This window comes from Bubalus bubalis, chromosome 15 (genome assembly GCF_019923935.1).
Source record: "Bubalus bubalis isolate 160015118507 breed Murrah chromosome 15, NDDB_SH_1, whole genome shotgun sequence".
Classification (NCBI taxonomy): domain Eukaryota; kingdom Metazoa; phylum Chordata; class Mammalia; order Artiodactyla; family Bovidae; genus Bubalus; species Bubalus bubalis.
In genome coordinates, this window is record NC_059171.1 from 21693661 (window position 1) to 21715825 (window position 22165).

The 22165-nt window shown below is 35.0% G+C and overlaps 1 protein-coding gene across 16 annotated transcripts in view; it reads left to right on the plus strand.

Moving 5' to 3' along the window:
- Window positions 1-22165, plus strand: part of RIMS2 (regulating synaptic membrane exocytosis 2) — a 539581-nt gene that overhangs the window by 390026 nt on the left and 127390 nt on the right. For 7 of the 16 annotated variants that reach the window (XM_045162779.1, XM_045162782.1, XM_045162777.1 and 4 more), the window contains 3 exons: window positions 12470-12649; window positions 13554-13663; window positions 14484-18133. In XM_045162779.1, the coding sequence (XP_045018714.1) occupies window positions 12470-12649; window positions 13554-13663; window positions 14484-14584 (391 nt within the window). In that variant the 3' untranslated portion in view covers window positions 14585-18133. Of the gene's footprint in view, window positions 1-12469; window positions 12650-13553; window positions 13664-14483; window positions 18135-22165 lie in introns of those variants that run through there. The other 9 variants (XM_006053914.4, XM_006053915.4, XM_025265138.3 and 6 more) reach the window with 6 other exon arrangements.

A 22165-nucleotide genomic window follows, 5' to 3' on the forward strand; every position in this document is an offset into this window, starting at 1 on the left:
TAGGAAAAGGAGTACGTCAAGGCTGTATATTGTTACCCTGCTTATTTTACTTTGTTATACACAGAGTACATCATGAGAAACGCTGGGCTGGAAGAAGCACAAGCTGGAATCAAAATTGCCGGGAGAAATATCAATAACCTCAGATATGCAGATGAAAACCACCCTTATGGCAGAAAGTGAAGAGGAACTAAAAAGCCTCTTGATGAAAGTGAAAGAGGAGAGTGAAAAAGTTGGCTTAAAGCTCAACATTTAGAAAATGAAGATCATGGCATCTGGTCCCGTCACTTCATGGGAAATAGATGGCGAAACAGTGGAAACAGTGTCAGACTTTATTTTTCTGGGCTCCAAAATCACTGCAGATGGTGACTGCAGCCATAAAATTAAAAGACTCTTACTCCTTGGAAGGAAAGTTATGACCAACCTAGATAGCATATTCAAAAGCAGAGACATTACTTTGCCAACAAAAGTCCGTCTAGTCAAGGCTATGGTTTTTCCAGTGGTCATGTATGGATGTGAGAGTTGGACTGTGAAGAAAGCTGAGCACCGAAGAATTGATGCTTTTGAACTGTGGTGTTGGAGAAGACTCTTGAGAGTCCCTTGGACTGCAAGGAGATCCAACCAGTCCATTCTGAAGGAGATCAGCCCTGGGTGTTCTTTGGAAGGAATGATGCTAAAGCTGAAACTCCAGTACTTTGGCCACCTCATGTGAAGAGTTGACTCATTGGAAAAGACTCTGATGCTGGGAAGGGTTGGGGGCAAGAGGAGAAGGGGACGACAGAGGATGAGATGGGTGGATGGCATCACTGACTCGATGGACATGAGTCTGAGTGAACTCCGGGAGTTGGTGATGGACAGGGAGGCCTGGCGTGCTGCGATTCATGGGGTCACAAAGAGTCGGACACAACTGAGCGACTGAACTGAACTGAACTGAACCCGTATGAATGCATGCTTTGCTTAAGAAATATCCAGTTGCCTAAATATAGAAAAATCATTATGGCAATGAACCAATTTTAGGGTTTTGATGACTGTTTGGAAGATTTGGGATAGAAGGGAATCTGTTGTTATAGAAATGGTTCAGATGATCAATCATAGAGTCTAAGGTGGGTAAGGAAGGAAGAAAAGTAAAGAGGTACTGTATTCTGACAGAAATTGGTAGGTTCATGGAATGAAGTGTCAAATGGAGATCAAGAAAACTGGAAGTGAGATTATAAAACACCTGAAATAATTAATGATTGTCATCAGTTTGATATTAGAGTTTCGTATTTTAAGGTTTGACTAGTTTCACTGAATTCTAAGATTCACCATATTTCCCCAGAAAGGAGTGCTGATGCAGGGGAAAAGTGAGGATTATTGACGTTTCAGAGTTATGGTTCAAGATTATTGAACGATTTCCTGCATGTACATTGAAATCTCCTGGAATCACCATGGAATTTATCTAAAGAAAATGGCTGATAAAAATTCCCCAAATAATCAATGACTAAGGGATATTGACTGGAAGTTGATAGTTATTAGGGACCTGAGTTAATAATGGATCTTACAGCCAAGTGGCATCCTTGATAGAAATAAGGACATGTATGTTACAGTGGAAGAACATCGCCAGAGTGTCTCCAGGGAGCCAATCTCTCCTGAATCCATGGACTATGAAATGTGAAAGAATAAGTAGCTTCTGCAGGTGAGAGTTACCCTGGAAGGAGAGTCTGAAGGGTTGAGCTAAGTGCTATTTGAGATAGGGATATGCAGAAACTATTCTGCAGAAAAGCTGATGACATAAGGAAGTTAGTTAACAATAGATGAAGATTCTTGAAAATACAGCTAAGAGAATAAAGAAAATTAAAATGGTACGGAAGATAATAGAGGAAATGAAGAATTTGGAGAGAAGAAGCTGTCAAGGGACAACTGGGCTTTCTCTGTACTTGATACTAAGAATTATACAAATAAGATGCTTAAATAGAAGTGATATACCCGAGACATCTAAATGTATCCTAAGTTGTTTTGGTGCCAGAATGGAGTAAGGTTCTGGGAGGGGTCTGACCTGGGGCTAGAGTAGTACTGTGAGATGCCATCACGTTTGGAGAGAGGCAGCGAGTGGTCTTATCTTAAGGTATGTGGGGTCATGATGAGGACCCAAGTCAGAGAAAGCATTCTCACAAAGCTCAAAAAAGGGCTTCCCTGGTGACTCAGAAAGTAAAGAATCTGCCTGCAGTGCAAGAGACCCATGTTGAATCCCTAGATTGGGAAGATCCCCTGGAGAAGAGAATGGCTACCCACTCCAGTTTTTTTGGCTGGAGCATTATATGAACAGAGGAGCTTGGTGGGCTATAGTCCATGGGGTCACAGAGAGTCAAACATGACTGAACGAGTAACACTTTAACACTTTTTTCTCACAAAACTAGTGGAGTCACAGGAGGATGAGATTCTTGTGTGAAATACAGAGTGTTTTCCCGTAGATGCCCTGAGAAGTAGTACTGAGAACCCTTAATGAATTTGATCAAATCCAAGTAATTCACACTTCCTGAGCTACCTCCTCATCTTTTTGCCATAATTTCTTTGCATTGTTACCAACCTTCTCCTTTCCTCTTAGAAGCCTGTCTAAGAGGAACGTGATCTTCTATTACATGACAAGTAATCTATTTGTGTTTCTGACTATAACTTAATTCTTAATTAAGTTAAGAATTCTTAATTTCTCTGAAATTTCCTTCTGTTAATTATGTCTTGTTTCTCTTACATTTCAGTCTTTCTTATTTTACTCATTTTGTTTTTCCTCAAATTGTTGTTAAAGAGACATGTTGATATCTCCTTAATAGTATCTTCTTTCTAATCTGCCACACCTTCAAGCTCCCTAGAGAATGGTTGATTTCTCTCTCTTACTTAGGTCATGTTTCTTGACTATGTATTTTCACATATGCTTTCCCCGCTTCTTCATCAGCTGCTGCTGCTAAGTAGCTTCAGTCGTGTCCAACTCTGTGGGACCCCATAGACAGCAGCCCACCAGGCTCCCCTGTCCCTGGGATTCTCCAGGCAAGAACACTGGAGTGGGTTGCCATTTCCTTCTCCAATGCATGACAGTGAAAAGTGAAAAGGAAGTCTCTCAGTCATGTCCGACTCTTCGTGACCCCACGGACTGCAGCCCACCAGGCTCCTCCATCCATGGGATTTTCCAGGCAAGAGTACTGGAGTGGGGTGCCTTCACCTTCTCCGCTTCATCAGCTACTAAGCTTTAACCCTCTACAGTTTGACATCTATTTCCAGCAATTTGTTTTAAATGATTTTCTCCATGGTTATCATTTGCTGTATCTTTTTACACTTTTATCCTTGTTATGTCCTTGTGTCTGCCATTATTAATCTTTTTAGCCTCTCTAATACAGTAACTCTCCTGATTCTCATTCTACCCCTTGACTGCTCTTCTGTTTCCTTCACTTTATTCCTACTTCTCACGTTCTCAACTTCTTGACCGTATGTTATCCTACATTCTGTCATCTTTATGACTTTGTCCAGAACTTCTAATACCTAGTATAATGCCTGGCACATGACATGCATACAATAAATACCTTTAAAAGAATTAGTGAATCAATGAACAGTGAAGTATTAATACAATACAGTGACTTCTCAAACTATCAGATTTCTTTATCTGACATATCTATAGAAGAGTATCGTTGCAACACTTCACAAATTTAGGTCCAAACCTAAAGTTAGGCTCCTTCTTCTCAAGAATTCTTCTATTTCTGTTAATATATCATCATTTCATTTTAGAAGCTGGGAATATCAGCTTCTTTCTTTAGTTTATTCATTTCTTTCACTTAATTCATATGGCGATTTGCCAAGCATTATATGTAGGGAAAACTCTATCCTTGCTTTCAAAGAAGTTAATAGGCTTTAGAACCAAGAAAGAGCAATTCAAATTCCATCTCAAAAAATAACAAATTGTGTGACTTTTATCAAGTTTCTGTGAGCTTTAGTTTGCTTATTTCAAAAATGTGAGAGATTGACCCACTGTCAAGCAGCAGCAGCAGCAGCAAGAAACAAAGCAATCAACAGAGTCAAACTCAGAGATACACAGATGTTGGGAATATAAGGCAGGGAATTTAAAATAATAATTTCTGAGATTCCTTCTAGCCCTAAAATTATGTTTGTATAATTCCATACATTGTACATTGTGATTTATTTTTCTCATCCATGCCTTCTTCTCTGTTTCCAACCTTTTTCTACAAGTCAGCCTCTTCCTACTCTAATTTATTCCGTATGTTACCCCTGAAGACATCTTCTTAATTCATTACTTAAACATTACCTTTGTTCAGAACTTTTTGGTCTGTCATTGAAAATTAAACCATATCTTAACCTTTTAACTAGACATTTAAGATCTGTATAAACTAACTTCAAACTTTCCAACATTTTGCCATATTCTAATTTCTATAATTTCTGACATTTCCATTTGATTAGTTTTTCCTGTCCAACCAGATTTATTGACCATAAGAAAATTCTATATACAAAGTCATCTAGACCTGTTGCTTCAAAGCAAAATCTTTTTTGTATTAATATTTTGATAGGTCATCCCATACAATGTTGAAAGGTGCTTACTCTAAAGCTAATAGAAAAATGTTCAATGCATATGAAATGAAAGGCCTAACTACTGAAGTTTAAAAACTCTTTAAGATAATTAACAAAGGCAGTCTGTAGTCCTGTGATAGGCTGCTGGAGAACTGATTGATACAAAACATCAGAAGGTCATTTTGTGCAACACCATTGTGACGCTGATGTTTTCTGGATAATGATACTCCCATTGTCTGATTCTAGACACACCACAGGAATACCAGTGGGGTCAGAGGTGAGCTTAGCTGCTTGCTGGGCTAGGCTGCTTATCTGACTAGGTTTCACAGCAAGCCAGGTTAAATCTTTGTGAATCTGTGAGCAGGACTCCATCAATGGATAGATCCTTCACTGTGCCCTTCAAGTGCTACTCCAAAGTCACCTCCAACTGCCCAATGTCTGCCAGGCCCAGGACCCCACAGCACATCACATCCTTTTTCACCACAGGCCTACCATTTGATTTCTTACAGTCTTCATCTATCTGCTGATATTTCTCTAGCTTTTCATGCAAGAGATATTCTCCATCTTTTCTAAGATAGTCTTTAGTACACCAGTCATACAATATTTTAAATTCCCTGCCTGATAGTCCCAACATCTGTGGATATCTGAGTTTGACTCAATTGATGGCTTTGTTTCTTGACAGTGGGCCTTGTTTTTCTTGCTTGTTGGTGTCTCCAGTAATTTTTTTTTGACTGTTAGACATCATATCATCATTCATGACTGAGGAAGAGGATTATGCTTGAAAATGTGCACACCTCTTGTTCTGTGTGTGTGTCTGTGTATTTGGGAGGGGATGAATCAGTCTTCTAATCACTATTCTATGTGATTTGAACTAACATTATGAAGTAGCAGTGAAGGGCAGCAGGCACCAGTGTATATGAGGAACTTCCACTATCCGTGTAAAACTAGCAAAACAAAAGTAATGCTAGTGAATTGTTCAAAGCTGACCAATGAATCTGTTGAACACGGCACTCAGATATTCTTGAGTAAGGACTATGCCTTATCACGTTTACTCCTATCAAACAATATCAATTCATAATTTGGTTCTTCAGAGATACAACTTTAGTTCAGTTCAGTTGCTCAGTTGTGTCCGACCCTTTGTGACCCCTGTGGATTGCAGCACACCTCGTGTCTGACTCCTTGTGACCTCCATGGACTGCAGCACACCAGGCCTCCCGTCCATCACCAACTCCTGGAGCCTGTTCAAGCTCATGTCCATTGAGTCAGTGATGCCATCCAACCATCTCATCCTCTGCTGTCCCCTTCTCCTCCCACCTTCAATCTTTCCCAACATCAGGATCTTTTCAGATGAGTCAGTTCTTCGAATCAGGTGGTCAAAGTATTGGAGTTTCAGCTTTAGCATCAGTCCTTCCAATGAATTCAGGACTGATTTCCTTTAGGATGGACTGATTGGATATCCTTGCAGTCCAAGGGAGTCTTCTCCAACACCACAGTTCAAAACATCAATTCTTCAGTGCTCAGCTTTCTTTATAGTCCAACTTTCAAGACCCACTTTCCCCCTCAGTCAGTCTCTGCCATCAGGAAGCTTCCATAAGCCTCTTATCCTTCTCCATCAGTGGGCAAACAGACTGAAAACCACAATCACAGAAAACTAACCAATCTTATCACATGGACCAAAGCCTTGTCTAACTCAATGAAGCTATGAGCCATGCCATGTAGGGCCACCCAAGATGGACAGGTCATGGAGAGTTCTGACAAAACGTGGTCCACTGGAGAAAGGAATGGTAAACCACTTCAGTATTCTTGCTTTGAAAACCCCATGAACAGTATGAAAACTGAAAAATATAGGACACTGAAAGATGAACTCCCCAGGTCAGTAGGTACCCAGTATGCTACTGGAGATCAGTGGAAAAATAACTCCAGAAAGAAAGAAGAGAGGGAGCCAAAGCAAAAACAGCACCCAGTTGTGGATGTGACCGGTGATGGAAGTAAAGTCCAATGCTATAAAGAACAAGATTGCTTAGGAACATGGAATGATAGGTCCACGAATCAAAGCAAACTGGAAGTAGTCAAACGGGAGATGGCAAGAGTGAACATCAACATTTTAGGAATCAGTGAACTAAAATGGACTGGAATGGGTGAATTTAACTCAGATGACCATTATACATCTTTAAGAAGTTTGTTATTTTTATGGAATCTTTGAGGACCTAGGAAAGGAAACCATAGGGCTATTACCTTGACAGAATAGCTTGAATTTCTTACAGTTGACAAAACACTTTTAATACTTCACCATCCACTGAAAATAAAATTATTTAGTAAAATAAGAATATTGTAGATGGAACGTGATAATCTCTCAAGACTTTAAAAATACATATTTTAAAGATGTATTAATTCACTGTATGTTTAATTGTTCCTGAGTAAATAACCTTGCTTATTTGTGGTTTTGTTTCTGTTGTTTTTTAAAGTAAAAATTAAGTGACAGTGAGAATTATAACTATGAATACTTATTTAAATACTCAAAACGTCCTCAAACATTTATATTTTATATGTTTTTGCGTGTGCATGTTTACTAATATATCTTTATTGTTCAGTATGGTATTTGTCCCTAATTTTCTTAACAAAATTGTGATAATCTTTTCTTCTTGCTATTTACAATAATGACTGTTTTATGATAATACTTCTGTAGATAAAGGACCATTTTATTTTTATGATAAAAATAAGTTTATGAGTAATAGTAAAAATGGCAACCCACTCCAGTACTCTTGCCTGGAAAATCCCATGGATGGAGGAGCCTGGTGGGCTGCAGTCCATGGGGTCGCTAAGAGTCAAGACATGACTGAGCGACTTCACTTTCACTTTTCACTTTCATGCATTGGAGAAGGAAATGGCAACCCACTCCAGTGTTCTTGCCTGGAGAATCCCAGGGACAGGGGAGCCTGGTGGGCTGCCATCTATGGGGTCACACAGAGTCGGATACGACTGAAGTGATTTAGCAGCAGCAGCAACGTGTTTTTCTACATTAAAGTGTCTTGTTTTTTTCCCCATCAATATGTGTATTATTACCATTTTTACATGTTAGATTGTTATAGAGTTGGCTGACTCTAGATATTACTGTTATTTTTTTATAGCCTCGTCTACTTTTAACTAACATACAAATTTAATGTTTAATTGAACAGAAATGTTCTGGTATAAAAAAATCTATCATGTCCAAGGAAAATTAATCTATCTTCCACCAAAATAATAAAATATTTCTATTTGTACACATGATACAAATATTCAGAAATATTCATTTATTACCATGGTATTTTGTGTCTTCCAATTCTCTTAACTCTGGGAGCAATGCTAAAATATATAAACTGGGTTTTAAAAGGTTAAACATATAAATGTCGCACAATATGATGTACCAGAAAATTATACAGTTTAGTTATATAATTGCTTTAAATTACTTGATATATTTTACAGCATGTAACATATTAATTACCCTATATCTCATTTTTAAATTCTACAATGTGCTTGTTTCTTCCTTCAATTATGTAGTTAATGCTTAGAAAATCTCTACACATTGAAGGTATTTAATGAAAAGTATAATGCTGCTGCTGCTAATCAGCTTGCTATATTATGTAATACAGATTTATGAAAGTCATTTCTTGCTCCAAATCTGAGATTATACTTTTTGTCCTTCGGAGATATCTCCAAGTTTTTTTTAATTTAGGATTTTGACCTTATAAAGGAATTATTTCCTTATAAAGAAGAAAAATAATTCCTAAATAGCTTTACTTTGTGCAAGTCTATGAGAAAGAAACCCTATTACATTTACTTACCACATCTTTACAATATAAATATAAAATAAATCTGTCTGATTTAACATAGATTCTAAGGCCTGAGTTATGTCCTAAGACAATTTTCATTGATATCTGAACAATACTTTGAAGCATCGTGCAGGTTGTTTTTCATTGTTTTAGTAATCTTGGTGTTTTTTTGTTGTACTTAAGAGATAGTCTACATCGAGTTTATGTTGATCTGGAATTCAATCATTGCAATGGTTGAATATAAATGAAAGAAAATGCTCACTGGCCTATGCTTCTTTGCAACACTGCATATCTCCATATACTTGGAGACTAGGAGAAATAAGTGACAAAGATGGTGAAATAAGTAGACAGCTGTGCCAAATACTTGAAAATTTAAAAAAATTTTCAAGAGCAACTATATGAGTGGGAAAATGATTGAAAATGGACAACTTTTCTAGATAATTATAAAATTATTTTCCCCTTAGAAATCAAAATCTGCACATACTATTAAATGATTTTAAAGCTGACTTGATACAATACAAGGTCTTGTTACAATACTGTCAGTCAACAGAATTAGCTTCAGTTGTGGAGGATCCTGTGCAAATGCTTGCAGTGTAGAATAGTAGTCACTAAATAAGCAGAACTATATCTGTATCTATCCAGGTAAATGGCACATAGAAACTCTAAGAAACTCTAAACTATTTTAAGGATATATACCAGAAAATGTAAACTAAAAATAGAGTTATGACAGATATTAAATCACTTTTATAAGATAATCAAATTATTAACCTAAGAAAAATTTAAATTTACAGGTGAGAGTTTCCTGGTGTTTTATACGGCTTGCTTTCGGGCAATCTTGTAAAATCTGTGTCTACCCTTTTTCAAATAATATTTTGAAATGCAGAAAGTAAAATAAATAGGTAGGGTTAGAAAGGAAACTATTTATATGGAAATACAGACCCCAAATTCAGAAACCCAGGCAGGCACTAAAATACTTTATGCCTTGCAAATGGTCATTTAACATGATGGCAAATCATCTAGCTACAATGCAGGAGACCCGGGTTTGATCCCTGGGTCAGGAAGATCCTCTGGAGGAGGCAATGGCAGCCCACTCTGGTACTGTTGCTGGAGAACCCCGTGGACACAGGAGCCTGGTGGGCTACAGGCAGTGGAGTCGCAGAGAGTCGGACACGACTGAGCGACTTCACTTTCACTATCACCATAAAAGGAAAACTCACTAAGAATTTAGGTGAAAGTTGTCAAGTTTTATATCTCAATCCCTTAGAAAACCTACTATGAAAGTGGGAATTATATATGAGACTTAAGCATTGCTGCTTTCAGTTTTCTCAGCAATAATCTTAGTTCTCACCTAGTAAGACGTATTTTTAGCCATTTGTGGAAATAGAAGCCTGTCTTGACCTTCTCCTGTGTTATCAAAGTTTAAAATATGATGATTTTCCCCTTCTCTTAATTGTGGTGGAGCATGTCAATACATTTCTAACTTCTACCATAGTTCTTTTCATGTTTCACTTATTAAACATTTTTATTTTTTATGGAAATCATAATTCATACTTTTGATGAATATGGTGAGAAAAATATAAGTAAAATTTAAAACATTGACTATAGCTTCAAACAACTTTTTACTAAAGAGATTTTTTTTTAAGGCATATTTTCTAAAGAGTGACTTCTTTATTAATATTTTAAAGGTAATAGTATTCTTTTAAGGACATGGAATGTAGCAACACATTTGAAATAATTCTCTAGATTTCACTCACAGTTATATATTTCAATTATTAAAATATAGTGTCAAAGATGTGAAATTGTATATTCTAATATTTCACTTTCCACTTGGAAAAATTGCCTAATGGAATCAGAATAAATCAGATTTTGCATAACACATGTTATTTAATGAAATAAATTATTGTTATTTTAAGATAATAAGAAATACGAAAATAATGTAAAGATTGGTATCTTCAAAACTAGGTTTAAGGAATCTAAGATATATATTAATATATATTTAGGCTTCCAAGGTGGCACTAGTGATAAAGAACCTACCTGCCAGTGCAGAAGACATAAAAACCATGAGTTCGATCCCTGGATCAGGAAGATCCCCTGGAGTAGGGCATGGCAACCCACTCCAGTATTCTTGCCTGGAGAATCCCATGGACAGAGAAGCCTGGCAGGCTACAGTCCAAGGGTCACAAAGAGTCGGACATGACTGAACCGGATTAGCATGCATGCAGTATATAAATGTATTGTGTTGAAGATATACAAAGATATGTATACTAACAACATTTAATAGACATTGAGCATTTTTATTTCTAAAGAGAAATGTTCTCTCTAAAATAGTCTTTCAGGAAGAAAAAATAGAATTATGATTTCTTACCCTGTCAAATTGCCTTTTCATTTCTCTCTTTGATAAGTAACTGAATATTGTGTATGTATTTACACAGCTTTTTTGACATATTTGGATACACTTATAAAAATACTAAACTTATCCTAAGAAATCAATCATATTATAGTACATGAACATAAAAATAGTTTAAAAATCTTTTGCCTTCATGTTACCATATGAATATAAAGTGTAAGATAATCACAAAATATGTTATAGAGTAAATCTATTATTCAGTTCCTAAAGTCATAAGTCTAAATATCTAAGTGAAAGTTGCTCAGTCATGTCCGACTCTTTGCGACCCTATGGACTGACTATATAGTCCATGGAATTCTTCAGGCCAGAATACTGTAGTGGGTAACCTTTCCCTTCTCCAGGAGATCTTCCCAACCCAGGGATTGAACCCAGGTCTCCTGCATTGCAGGTGGATTATTTACCAGCTGAACCACAAAGGAAGCCCAAGAATACTGGAGTGGGTAACCTATGCCTTCTCCAGCAGATCTTCCTGACCCAGGAATCAAACTGGGGTCTCCTGCATTGCAGGCAGATTCTTTACCAATTGAGCTGTCAGGGAAGCCTAATCTAATATCTGCTGGTCCAAAATTGTATGCCATGTAATGAATTACATTTGGAAAATTGTGTCCTTTATATTACTTTTCTTTAAGGACTTGCAGTTTTCATTATCAAAAATAAGATCGAGAGAATTTGTAGGTAAAGTGGAAGTTGTTAGTACATTAGTCTTGAGGGATACTAAAGCTTTCTTTGGTGTTTATAATATATAAGCATTTCCAGTACTGTTGTTACAACTATATGGGGAGGTAATAGTTTCTTTGAGGTATACTTTGGAGTTCTAGAATCAAAACTACTGTTTTGGGGGCTATTCTGCAGATCATGGGGTGATCTTAGGAAACATTTACAAATTGCATGTTGGATATAAAAGCATTATGCTAGACTCCAGGGATACAAAAATTAGTGCTGATAGCTTGCTTAAGTATACTTCTTTAAAGAAGGATTAAATTTTGATGTTGGATTTATTTCTCATCAAAGAAATCACATTGTTTCAGACTGTTATTATTTCAGTCAATTAATGCTCATTCTGAATTGCATTGGTTGGCATTGTTAAAGTGTGAAGAGAGAAACGATATAGAATGATTGATTTACCCGTTTCCTGAAGAATGATTTTTCTTGTGGACTATGACTTTGAATATGGCTACAGACTGCAAAGTTGCACTGTTTTCTCATAACATTTGGATTCAGTCATTTGAACGTTCAGATGTATCAGTATACTACAATTGTGCTGAAAGCCTTTTTAAATTTTAGTTGGTATGCTGTTTATTAGTATAAACAGCCTTAGCAGCTTGAGAATTAGTGCCTTTATGGTTGTCTTTACTCTTTTACAAATGTTGGGAAGTCATTGAATTCTTTCTGAATAGAATACTTCACATATTTCACATGTTCCATTTTGGGAATTCATTTTGGAAAACAGATCATGTTGTTTTGATTATAACAGAGCAACTCCTATTATCTTCACTGGGAATTGCTATTAAAGGCAGATGTTGGTTCCTTAGGAATTCTTATGGAGTTTAGTGAGAATTAACGCAGCATATGTTGGGGAAGAGAACTTTTTTTTCCATACTCAATAATCTTAAACAATTACCTTTTTCAAAATCAATTTGATGCATCATAACAAAATAGCAGAAAGGCACTAAAGATCAACTGAGCTGCTTTTTGACTAACGTTTCAGGGATTGTGAAGCAGCAGATAGACAGCCATATCACAGATCCAGATCAACAGAACAGCGGCCTCTCCTAGAGCGGACCACCACCCGCTCCAGATCCACTGAACGTCCTGATACAAACCTCATGAGGTCGATGCCTTCATTAATGACTGGAAGATCTGCCCCTCCTTCACCTGCCTTATCGAGGTGAAAGATAAATCAATCAGACTAACTTCCCCTTTGCCCCACCAGCACACCATTTTATTTTCCCAGCAGCTAAATGGTCTCTTCTGTCATCCTTGGCTGATCACTAATAACAATCGACACTAACCTTTTCAGTGTAAGCACACTATTTATATTCCGTGGATATAATAGTGTGTGGCTACCATTGTAATTTGTTTATTAACTGTCCTGACCACATTTGTTTTGTGATTTCTCATTTATCAGGAGTCCTGGGTATTCCCCACATAACACACCTCATGGCTATCATGTTCTTCTCCTACAGAATGAGAAATTGTTTGTGTCCATTAGACATCACTTTTGGATAATCATCCTAATGACAGTAGTTAAAACTAGATTTTTAGTTTCTTTCTATCACTATTAATATGTATTAACCAATATCTTCTTTAGCTGAATTTTGAATTATTCAGGGTTTTACTTGTAGTTTCATGAGATAATTTCTAATAAAGGGATATCTAATATAAGCCTGAGTAAAAATCTCTTAGGATCAAGGGAGGGAGGTTAGTGTTAAAGAGTTTGAAATCTGGTAGAAAGAAATATGAAGCATTATCTTTTATTTTTTGAGCTGTAGGCTTCTCTCCTTGCTTTCATATGGATAGAATTTCAGTTTACATTAATAATTCCATGGATTTTACTGTAAGACTTTGTGTGCATGTATCTGTGTATGTATGCATATTACATAACAGTATAAACATCTTCTGCTATTTAGATAATCATTCAAATATCCATATTTTGTCCTACTTTTCCTAACCTTTTAATCAGCAGCTAAACCTCCTTTAAAATTGCACCATACAGCTATCATATGAACCAAATATATTAAAAATATTTAACTCATTCTATTGAAAATGAATATTAATGATGTATCTTGTAGGTCTCATCCTCGTACTGGGTCTGTCCAAACAAGCCCATCAAGTACTCCAGTGGCAGGACGAAGGGGCCGACAACTCCCACAGCTTCCACCAAAGGGAACATTGGAGAGAAGTAAGTTTTATTTCTAATTGTGTCATATAGGATATACACATGGAAGCTAAGGTGAATCAAGATTTTTTCTTTACTACCTTTGTATTAGCTTTCTTCTTTTGTTAATTGAATACCTTAGCTGCATTTTTAGTAGTTATATTTGCAAATACATTTATAAATATTCTATATTTTGCATTTAAAATCTATAATATTTGGAGGCAACCTATCATCATTGCTCTTGCACATTTTTCAAATTTTAATAAATGCGTTTTAAGAAATAAATTTAATGATCTTAAATAAGCAGTTGGATGATATTTCTTTGCTACAACTAAGTTTATGTAATTGTTGATAGTTACATAAAGTTTATTAGTAACTAGCCAAATCAATTTTCACACACTGCAAAGGACTGGTTAGCTGATGCACAACAATGGTGATCCTTCTCAAAACTGGAGTGCCAGAAAAAGGTAATCATGAATATACAAAGAAAGATGCATGTTGTACTGATATTTTTAATACTTTCAAATTTTTGCATAAGAAAACCCTATTTGCTTATACACAGATGAACATACTCCCCCAAAGGTCTATAAAGTCTTGGATAAAGGACCTCTAAAAGCATGGCTGATAGAATATAATGATTTTTAATGTCATTTTTTTAAATGGTCCCTTTATTTGGTAATGGGATGTGCATTGCCAAAACCAACAAACCAACAAACATATTTAAGTCACCATTTAACTTCTCTTTAATAGATGATACATTCTGTGCCTTTGGAAATTTCTGTTGTTTTTAACCCCTGTGCTTTGGTTCCCTTTTTTTGTTTTGTTTTTATTTTGTTTTTCCTAGACAATGGAGTCAAGGAGATAGAACCTTATGAAGGTCTGTACATAAAGGAGGGTTTGTTTTGTGCTGATAGCCTTTTTGGGGGGCTATGTGAGCAAAAATAAACCCAACTGCAATTGATGTTCCTTCACTGTATAGACTTTTATTACAGTAAAATTATTTTGTTTTATGATTCTGATAAAGTGTTCAATTTTTGTTTTACTTTAAAAATATACAAAGGAGTTAAATTTCTTTGATTCAGTCAAGTAAGAATACAAAGAATTTAGCTTCTTTTCAATCACAAGGTAAATTTTGCTTTTTTTTAAAATTTGCTTTGACATAAAATTTTATATTTTGTGGAAGACTTTAACCAAAGATGTCAATTGCAGTCTGTGTTTATGTCATTGAGGATATACACCTAGTCTAGTTATAATTATCATCATATATTTTATTTTGTGTTTATGATGATTTTTAAATTATTTAATTTTGGCTTTCTAGAAAAGGAAGTTTTTTTAATTAGATAGTGATTGTGCTTCATATTTCCTGCATCATTTTTTATGTTATAGCAAGACTGTTTATAGTATAATAAAGTTAAATATGTACCATTTTGTTATCCATGCTACATTATGACTCAAGAGGAAAAATATTGAGTCTTGCTATATGGAATGTCATACATTTACCAAGACAATAAAAATTCCTCTGCTGATTATAGAATTCTGCAGATGATGTTGTAACTTTGAAGAACTGTCAGCTATTTTATTTACTGGTGAATCTCCAGCACGTAGAATAATGCCTGGCACATTATAGGCGCTCAATAAATATTTGTTGAATGAATGCATGTAATATTTATTAACAAATTGGAAAGCTACTTCAAATAGTATAGCAAGTACCATTAAAATAAACTTGTCATTCTATATATGTTTATAGTAAAACTCACGTTTCTATAACCTATTGGTAACACTTTTTTAAGTGTATTGCATTTGGGCAGCAGTACTTTTATTGCCTTACAGAACTCAAACCAGGCTGTATTCTTGTTAGTTGCAGTTGAATGATTTATCAACTCCTATTTTGTGGTCCTTTTTATTTGCTATGTACTATGAACTATAATTTTAAACAACTCAGCACTATTGTGATGGTTATACAGCCTGATGAAAAGATTTTAGCAGCATTCCTACAGTTCTCTATTATTTATATAAAAATAGGAGTATATAGTTTTAAAAGTACCTTCCATAAGGGAAGTTCTATAATACATATGGAATATTTGTCTCCTCTCCCCACAAATTTTAAAGATAGAGTTTTGGCATCATCTGTTGTCGTATGAAGTCAGAAACACAGTTTATGCCATAATTTTTTCTAAATTCAATTTTTATATCTTTAGTAGCAATATTCTTTTGAAATATGAGTGCTCCATTCTTTGTAATAATAAATATACCAGAAAACTAACATTAGAGCTGATACTTGACATTTTTAATGAGCTTGTCAACAAACATTCTATTTACTGTCTGACTTTTGCTGTATAGAATGTATTTAAAACTACAGTTTTCCTTTAATGTCCACAATTGTGACTTTTCCATTTTTATAAATGAAAGAGAGCAAAAAAACTTCTTTTATTCTTTCCAGTATAAATTAAAATGCTTTGGAGAGGGTTTGGTTTTTTGTTTTGCTTAAGAGTGTGGATGATTATAGCAGTGTTTTCATAAATATTAATATGAAGATTCCAGCAAATACATGATTGTATCATTTAGTTTAGCTTTAATGGCTATATATATTCTACTTTTCTAACTGAAGGTAAAGGTATAATGCAAAATTGACTATTGATTAATGGTCTAAATTAAATTATGTTTGGATTATCTCTTTAAAAGTTGTCAGACATTATAATTCAGTGACTGTTTTAGAATCAAATTAATGGCATGTTTATCTTCTGATTCTGTTCAATAGCTGAAAAATGAGAATGTCCTAGTTTAATTCCTTTTGACTTGGAATGTATTTATCTATTAATTAAATTAATTAAAAGCCTTATATGTGTTGGTCTTGACAGTGGTACAATATTAGTTAAAATCTGAGAGAGAAAATGGAAACAATATAAAGAAAGTACAATGTACTAAATCCTGTAAGACATTATTATTTTTAATTTCCCCCAACTTTGATGTACTGCAATTTATAAAAATAAGAACGAGTTTATAATGTTATTTTTTTGTTTCTCTAGAAGAAAAGTTATATTATTTTTCTAAGAATATATCGTTTATAGATGAAGTATTTTGTCTTTCTCACAGTTGTTATGTATTAAAGATGTTTATGGGCCACAATTTCTTTTACAAATCGAAGTTATCATAAAAGGAGACAGTATGATAACTTATTCACAGTATACTTACTTGTTTCCCTAACATGTCAGAAACTTGTTAAAAAATAATCTATTCAATTCCTTATAATCACTCATTGTATCATGAATAATTTGAAAGTTTTTGTTTTATTTTATTGAGGAGTAACAAATGTACGTGTCTGGTCTTATCCTTTTCTTTACTTGTGCATATACAGAAGTTAATGAAGAAACTAGACATGTGGAAGAGCAGGGGGGAGAAAAGCAGGGTGAAGAGGTCAAAGCAGGTCTGTCTGTGTGTTTAAAATAAATAATCAAACGTTGTAGAAGTATGACTTTTCTATTTCATGTAAGACTTTAGGCTTCAGATTTATAATCTGGAATAGAGAACAGATTGTTCAGTCCTAATTTTAAAATAATTACTTAATTTTATTGATGGAGAGATATTACATGAGCTAAGTAACTTATCAGAATATTTAATTTACCTGTTTGAACATTCTCCTTGTTGTTTAAATCAAAGTGAAATTATAGACAATGCATCTGACCAAGGTTTATACTTATCCTTTACCCCAGCTTTACATTCAGTTCATGCAGTACCTACTGAAACACTGTATTTTGCCATGTGTTTCACTGAGTACAGATACATTGAAGTCCTAGATTCTCCTCTCAACAAGTTTGATTTTTTAGAGGTAAATTACAAGTAAATTTGGGAAAAATATAAATTTAAAAATTTTAGTTCTTGAAACTTTTAGAAACCATCATAATTTATCCATAAAATTTTCTCTACAATAAGGTCAGGGACTCCCCTGGTGATCCAGTCATTAAGAATCTGCCTTGCAATGTAGGGCATGTGGGTTTGATGCCTGCTTGGGGAACTAAGATCCCACATGCCATGGGGCAACTAAGCCAAAAGAAAAAAAAAAAAAGAACAATTAACTGTAGGTTCCTCTTCATCCCAGCTCAGTATTGCTCTAATATTTATTGACAATCCTAATTTCTCTTCAAAGAGTCCTCCTTCTACATGGAATGAAGACACTTCATTTTGGTATTTTTAAGCCCCAATTATGTTTACATATCATAATTTTTGCTTTATCAAAATGTTTATGAAAGGATTTAACTCAGCAGTATATTGTGATCCTGAATAGTAGTGTGGACTCTACGTGCCTTTTGTTCTCTCCTTTATCTTGTGAGCAAGCAGTGCCACTCTGCATATTGTGCACAAAATACATTCTCACGGGTGCATTCTTACAGTAGTGATTGTAGTCTAAGGCAGAAAACCCCTGAAGCTGCAACTGCTAATTTTTAGTAATGATTTTTAATGTTATAAAGATGAGAAAAATTATCAGTGTAGATCTGGTCATGAAAACAAAGGCAAGTTTAGATTCATAGATATAGAAAAGTATAAGTATGTCTGTTCTGAACATATCAGATCCTAACTACTAGAATGTAACACATCTTCCATTTTCCTGAAGTGCTTTAGGAATAACTTTTTTTAGAGAATACTGTAAGAATGAGCTTCATTTTAATTCAGCTGTATAGTTAAAGTTTCCCTGCTTGCCCATTGCTATATTTCTGAAACTAGTCCATACAAATACTGAAAGTCTTTCAATACCATTCAAGAATTGGCGTTTGCAGTAAAGTCATTGTTTGGGATATCATTAGTTTGGAGACATCAGCAGTAGCTCATTTTACTTTAGTTAATTTTCAACTTAATTATAAAAAAGCCCATTCATGGAGCCAGTTTGTCACCTATGCTTGATTCTCAAAATCAACTTAATTAGTAAATTATATTCGTTTTTAAATTAGAATAAACCATAACTGTAATCTTCCTAACTTATAAAATGACTTGTTATTCTTCATTTTATTTTTATTATAGGCTAGGAAGGGTATACTTGACTCTTTAGCTCAGTACTGCCAGGTGTCATATTTACTGCATGGGTTTGTTTCTCTAGTGTGTGATATCATCTTTTGTGGTATGCTTGATTTTATTTGGGTTGTTAATGACCTTAATTATTCACTGTTGTCTGTTTTCAATGTTATAAAGACAATGAGGGAGAAACACCAAATCCACCTAATAATGGAAAAAAAGGCAAGTCTAATATGAAGTTAATAGTGCATTAATATATGTTAAGTATTCTGTACTGACATTTGTGATGTGCATGAATGTGCTTTCTTTACTTAAATAAGTTCAACAATATTAAATAAATTTATAATATTTGTAGATTTTTCACAGTTTTAAAACTAAAATTTGTAGCTTTTCAATCTTACATGTAAAGGTTCTAGTCACAATGGTTATTGGGACCTCAGTCACTCACATTCATTATTAATTTTATCGTTTATACAAAAGCCCTCTTGACTGCAAAACCTCACTGTTGTGATGTAGACCAATGCTACTCATGATATAGTTGGACCTAGAAAGAGTTATTGATAAAAATTTGAAAAATGAAAACTCTGTATATTTTACTTAAGACTAACTCTCATTTTTATTTAGTTTAATCTTTTCATCTTCTACTTATAATTAAGGTCTAGGTGTCTAATATTTCTTATTGGCATTTCTTTTGGGAGAGACAAATTTAGTGTTTATTTTGAATCTCATATTAAAGTTCACGAGTAAGGTTAAGGTAGGAGGTTGTTTTTTTAATTGCCTAAAGCATGTTTGTGGATCAGTGCAATTTATAGAAATTTGTGTTGTTACTTTGTTCTTTTACTTATATAGAAAGAGAAAACAGTGAATTTTAACTAATGAAATACTTTCTCCAGGCTTTTTTGTTTGTTTCCTGACCTCTAATTGACTGTGAATATTGTTTGTTTTTATATATTAATTTTTATTTTATGTTGGAGTATAGTTGATTCCAGGTATAGTGAATTCCAGCTGTAACTGTGTGTTAGAAATGCTCAAGCATTGAGTTCCTCATGCTTGAGGAATGATCCACTGAGGATGGTCCACTTTCACCATTCTCTCTTCTGATTTAGTATGGAAAGGGAAGAAATAATGAAGCTAACTTTATTCTATCTCTTGGTGTGAAGGGCCCACATATCATTTTGGAATAGATATAGTATACATTGCCCTTCAATTATCGAGATATATGATCAGCCAGAGCTTCTCCATTAACCCTATATTAAAATCAAATTCTTTGGTTCATGAAATTGGTTTCAATTTTTCAAATAATTATTTACCTAAAGGCAATCCTTTTTAATACATTGCTCTTTATACCTCCAGTGAGTTAAAATGAGACAGCTCATTCCATAGCATCATACTACAAAACTCAAAGAACAAAACAATAGGCAAGTTTCTAGTTTTTTTCAATTGTCATTCTTCCTACAAAGGATTTTATGCATTATTTCTACAAATAATAAAACTATTATATTCCAGTCTCCTTTTGGGAGTGCTGGAGATATACTAGTGTACACATAAAACAAGGCACCTGCCTCATTGTCCTTATATTTATTAGGGGAAGCAAGTGATAAATAAAATAATGTATCATATAATTTCAGATACTGACATTTACAAAGAAAAAATAAATCAGGATAATGGAATAGGTAGTATTCAAGAGAGTAGGGTAAATGATAATTTTTTCTGAGAAGTATGTCATATTTGAGCAGAGACTTGAATTACCATGTGAAGGTCTAGGTGAGAAAAGTGTATCTGGCAGAGGGAACAGCAAGCATGGAGGGTCTGTATGGGAGCAAGTTTGACTTGTTCAAGGAACAGTAAAGAGGACAGGTGAGCACTACAGAGTGAGAAAGGTGGAGAATGATGGTAGGTGTGGTCAGAAAGGCTGGGGAGGTGACCCATATGTGACCTATTGATCAGTGTTAGGACTTTGCTTTTCACCAAATGAAAAAGAAAGATTTTTATTAAAGTGACACAAAAACTGTTTCTTTTTTTAAAAAAAAAAACATTCAGTTTGATTGTTAGTTGAAAATAACCTGAAAGAATCAAGATTAGAAACAAGGAGAGCTACTAGGAGGCATTCCTAATAACCCAGGAAAGAGGGTAGCTAACTTAGACCAAAGTAATAGGAGTCGTTGCATTCTGGATAGATGTGCAAAGATAGAACCAACAGAGTTACCTGACAGGGTGAGCGAGATGCAGTGATAACATCCAAGTGTTGGCCTGAAGTAATTGGAAGGATATGGAGTTTCTATTAACTGGTAGAAGGAAAAACCTGAGAAAAGTAGATTGGTGCTCAATTTTAGATATAAGATAAAGATGTTGTTAGACATGTAAAATATGATGTCAAATAGGCAGTTTGAAATATGTTCTGGATTTTAGAGATTCGGACTATAGTTATAGATTTAGGAGTTACCCTTATAAAGAGAGACTTAAAACCATGATGCCCTTGAGATCACGAGAGATCACAAGTGTAGACAGCTAAAAGAAGTCTGAGGACTATGAACTGAACTATTCTTATTTAGAAGTTGAAAGGATGAAGAAACAAGAAACTCAGAAAGAGTAGGAGGAGAAGTAGAGGGGAAGCCATGGATTCTAGTGTCCTAAGTGCAAATAAAGTACTTGAAGCAGAGAATTATCAAAAGGTAAAATCACTAGATTTAGCAAACAGGCGACCGTTGTGTTAACCTTTTTTTAGAGAAGTTTTGGTGGAGTTGTAAGGGGTAAATGGCCAATCGTTGTTGTTTAGTTCCTAGGTCATGTCCAGCCCTTTTGCGATCCCATGGTCTGTAGCCCACCCCACCTCTATCCATAGGATTCTCCAGGCAAGAATAGTGGAGTAGGTTGCCGTGTCCTCCTCCAGGGGATCTTGCCAACCCAGGGATCAAACCTGCCTCTCTTATGTCTCCTGCATTGGCAGCCAGGTTCTTTACCGTTAGTACCACCTGGGAAGCTCCCTGCATTGGCAGGTGGAATCTTTACCTCTGAGCCAAAAGGCTGATTAGAGTGGATTAAAAGAAAGAAATGGAGGTTGTTTGCCTGGAAAATCCCATGGACAGAGGAGCCTGGTGGGCTACAGTCTATGGGGTTGCAAGAGTCAGACCCGATTTTGCAACTAAACCACCACCACATAGACAGCTTTGGCTATAAAAGGAAGAGGGGAAATAAAAATCTGGACTAATGGCAAAGGTCAGGGGAACAAGCAAGAATACATGAAAGATATGTGGGAAACTTTGTGCTCATTCTTTGACTTGTAAATCTAGATCAGCTAATTTGTTCTCTAGAGTCATCTGCCTATAGTTTGCCAAGATATGTATCAGTATTCTGTAGCTTTGTTCCTAGATCTAGAATCAAGACTTAGATTTGGAAGGAGCCTTATAAATCTGATAAAACAGCTTTGCTTCACTGATAAAAGAGCAGAATCTAGAGGATTAGCTTTCTTCAGTCCGCATAGGAGCAGATTTCTAGTCCTGACTCCCTGTGTTATACATGTAC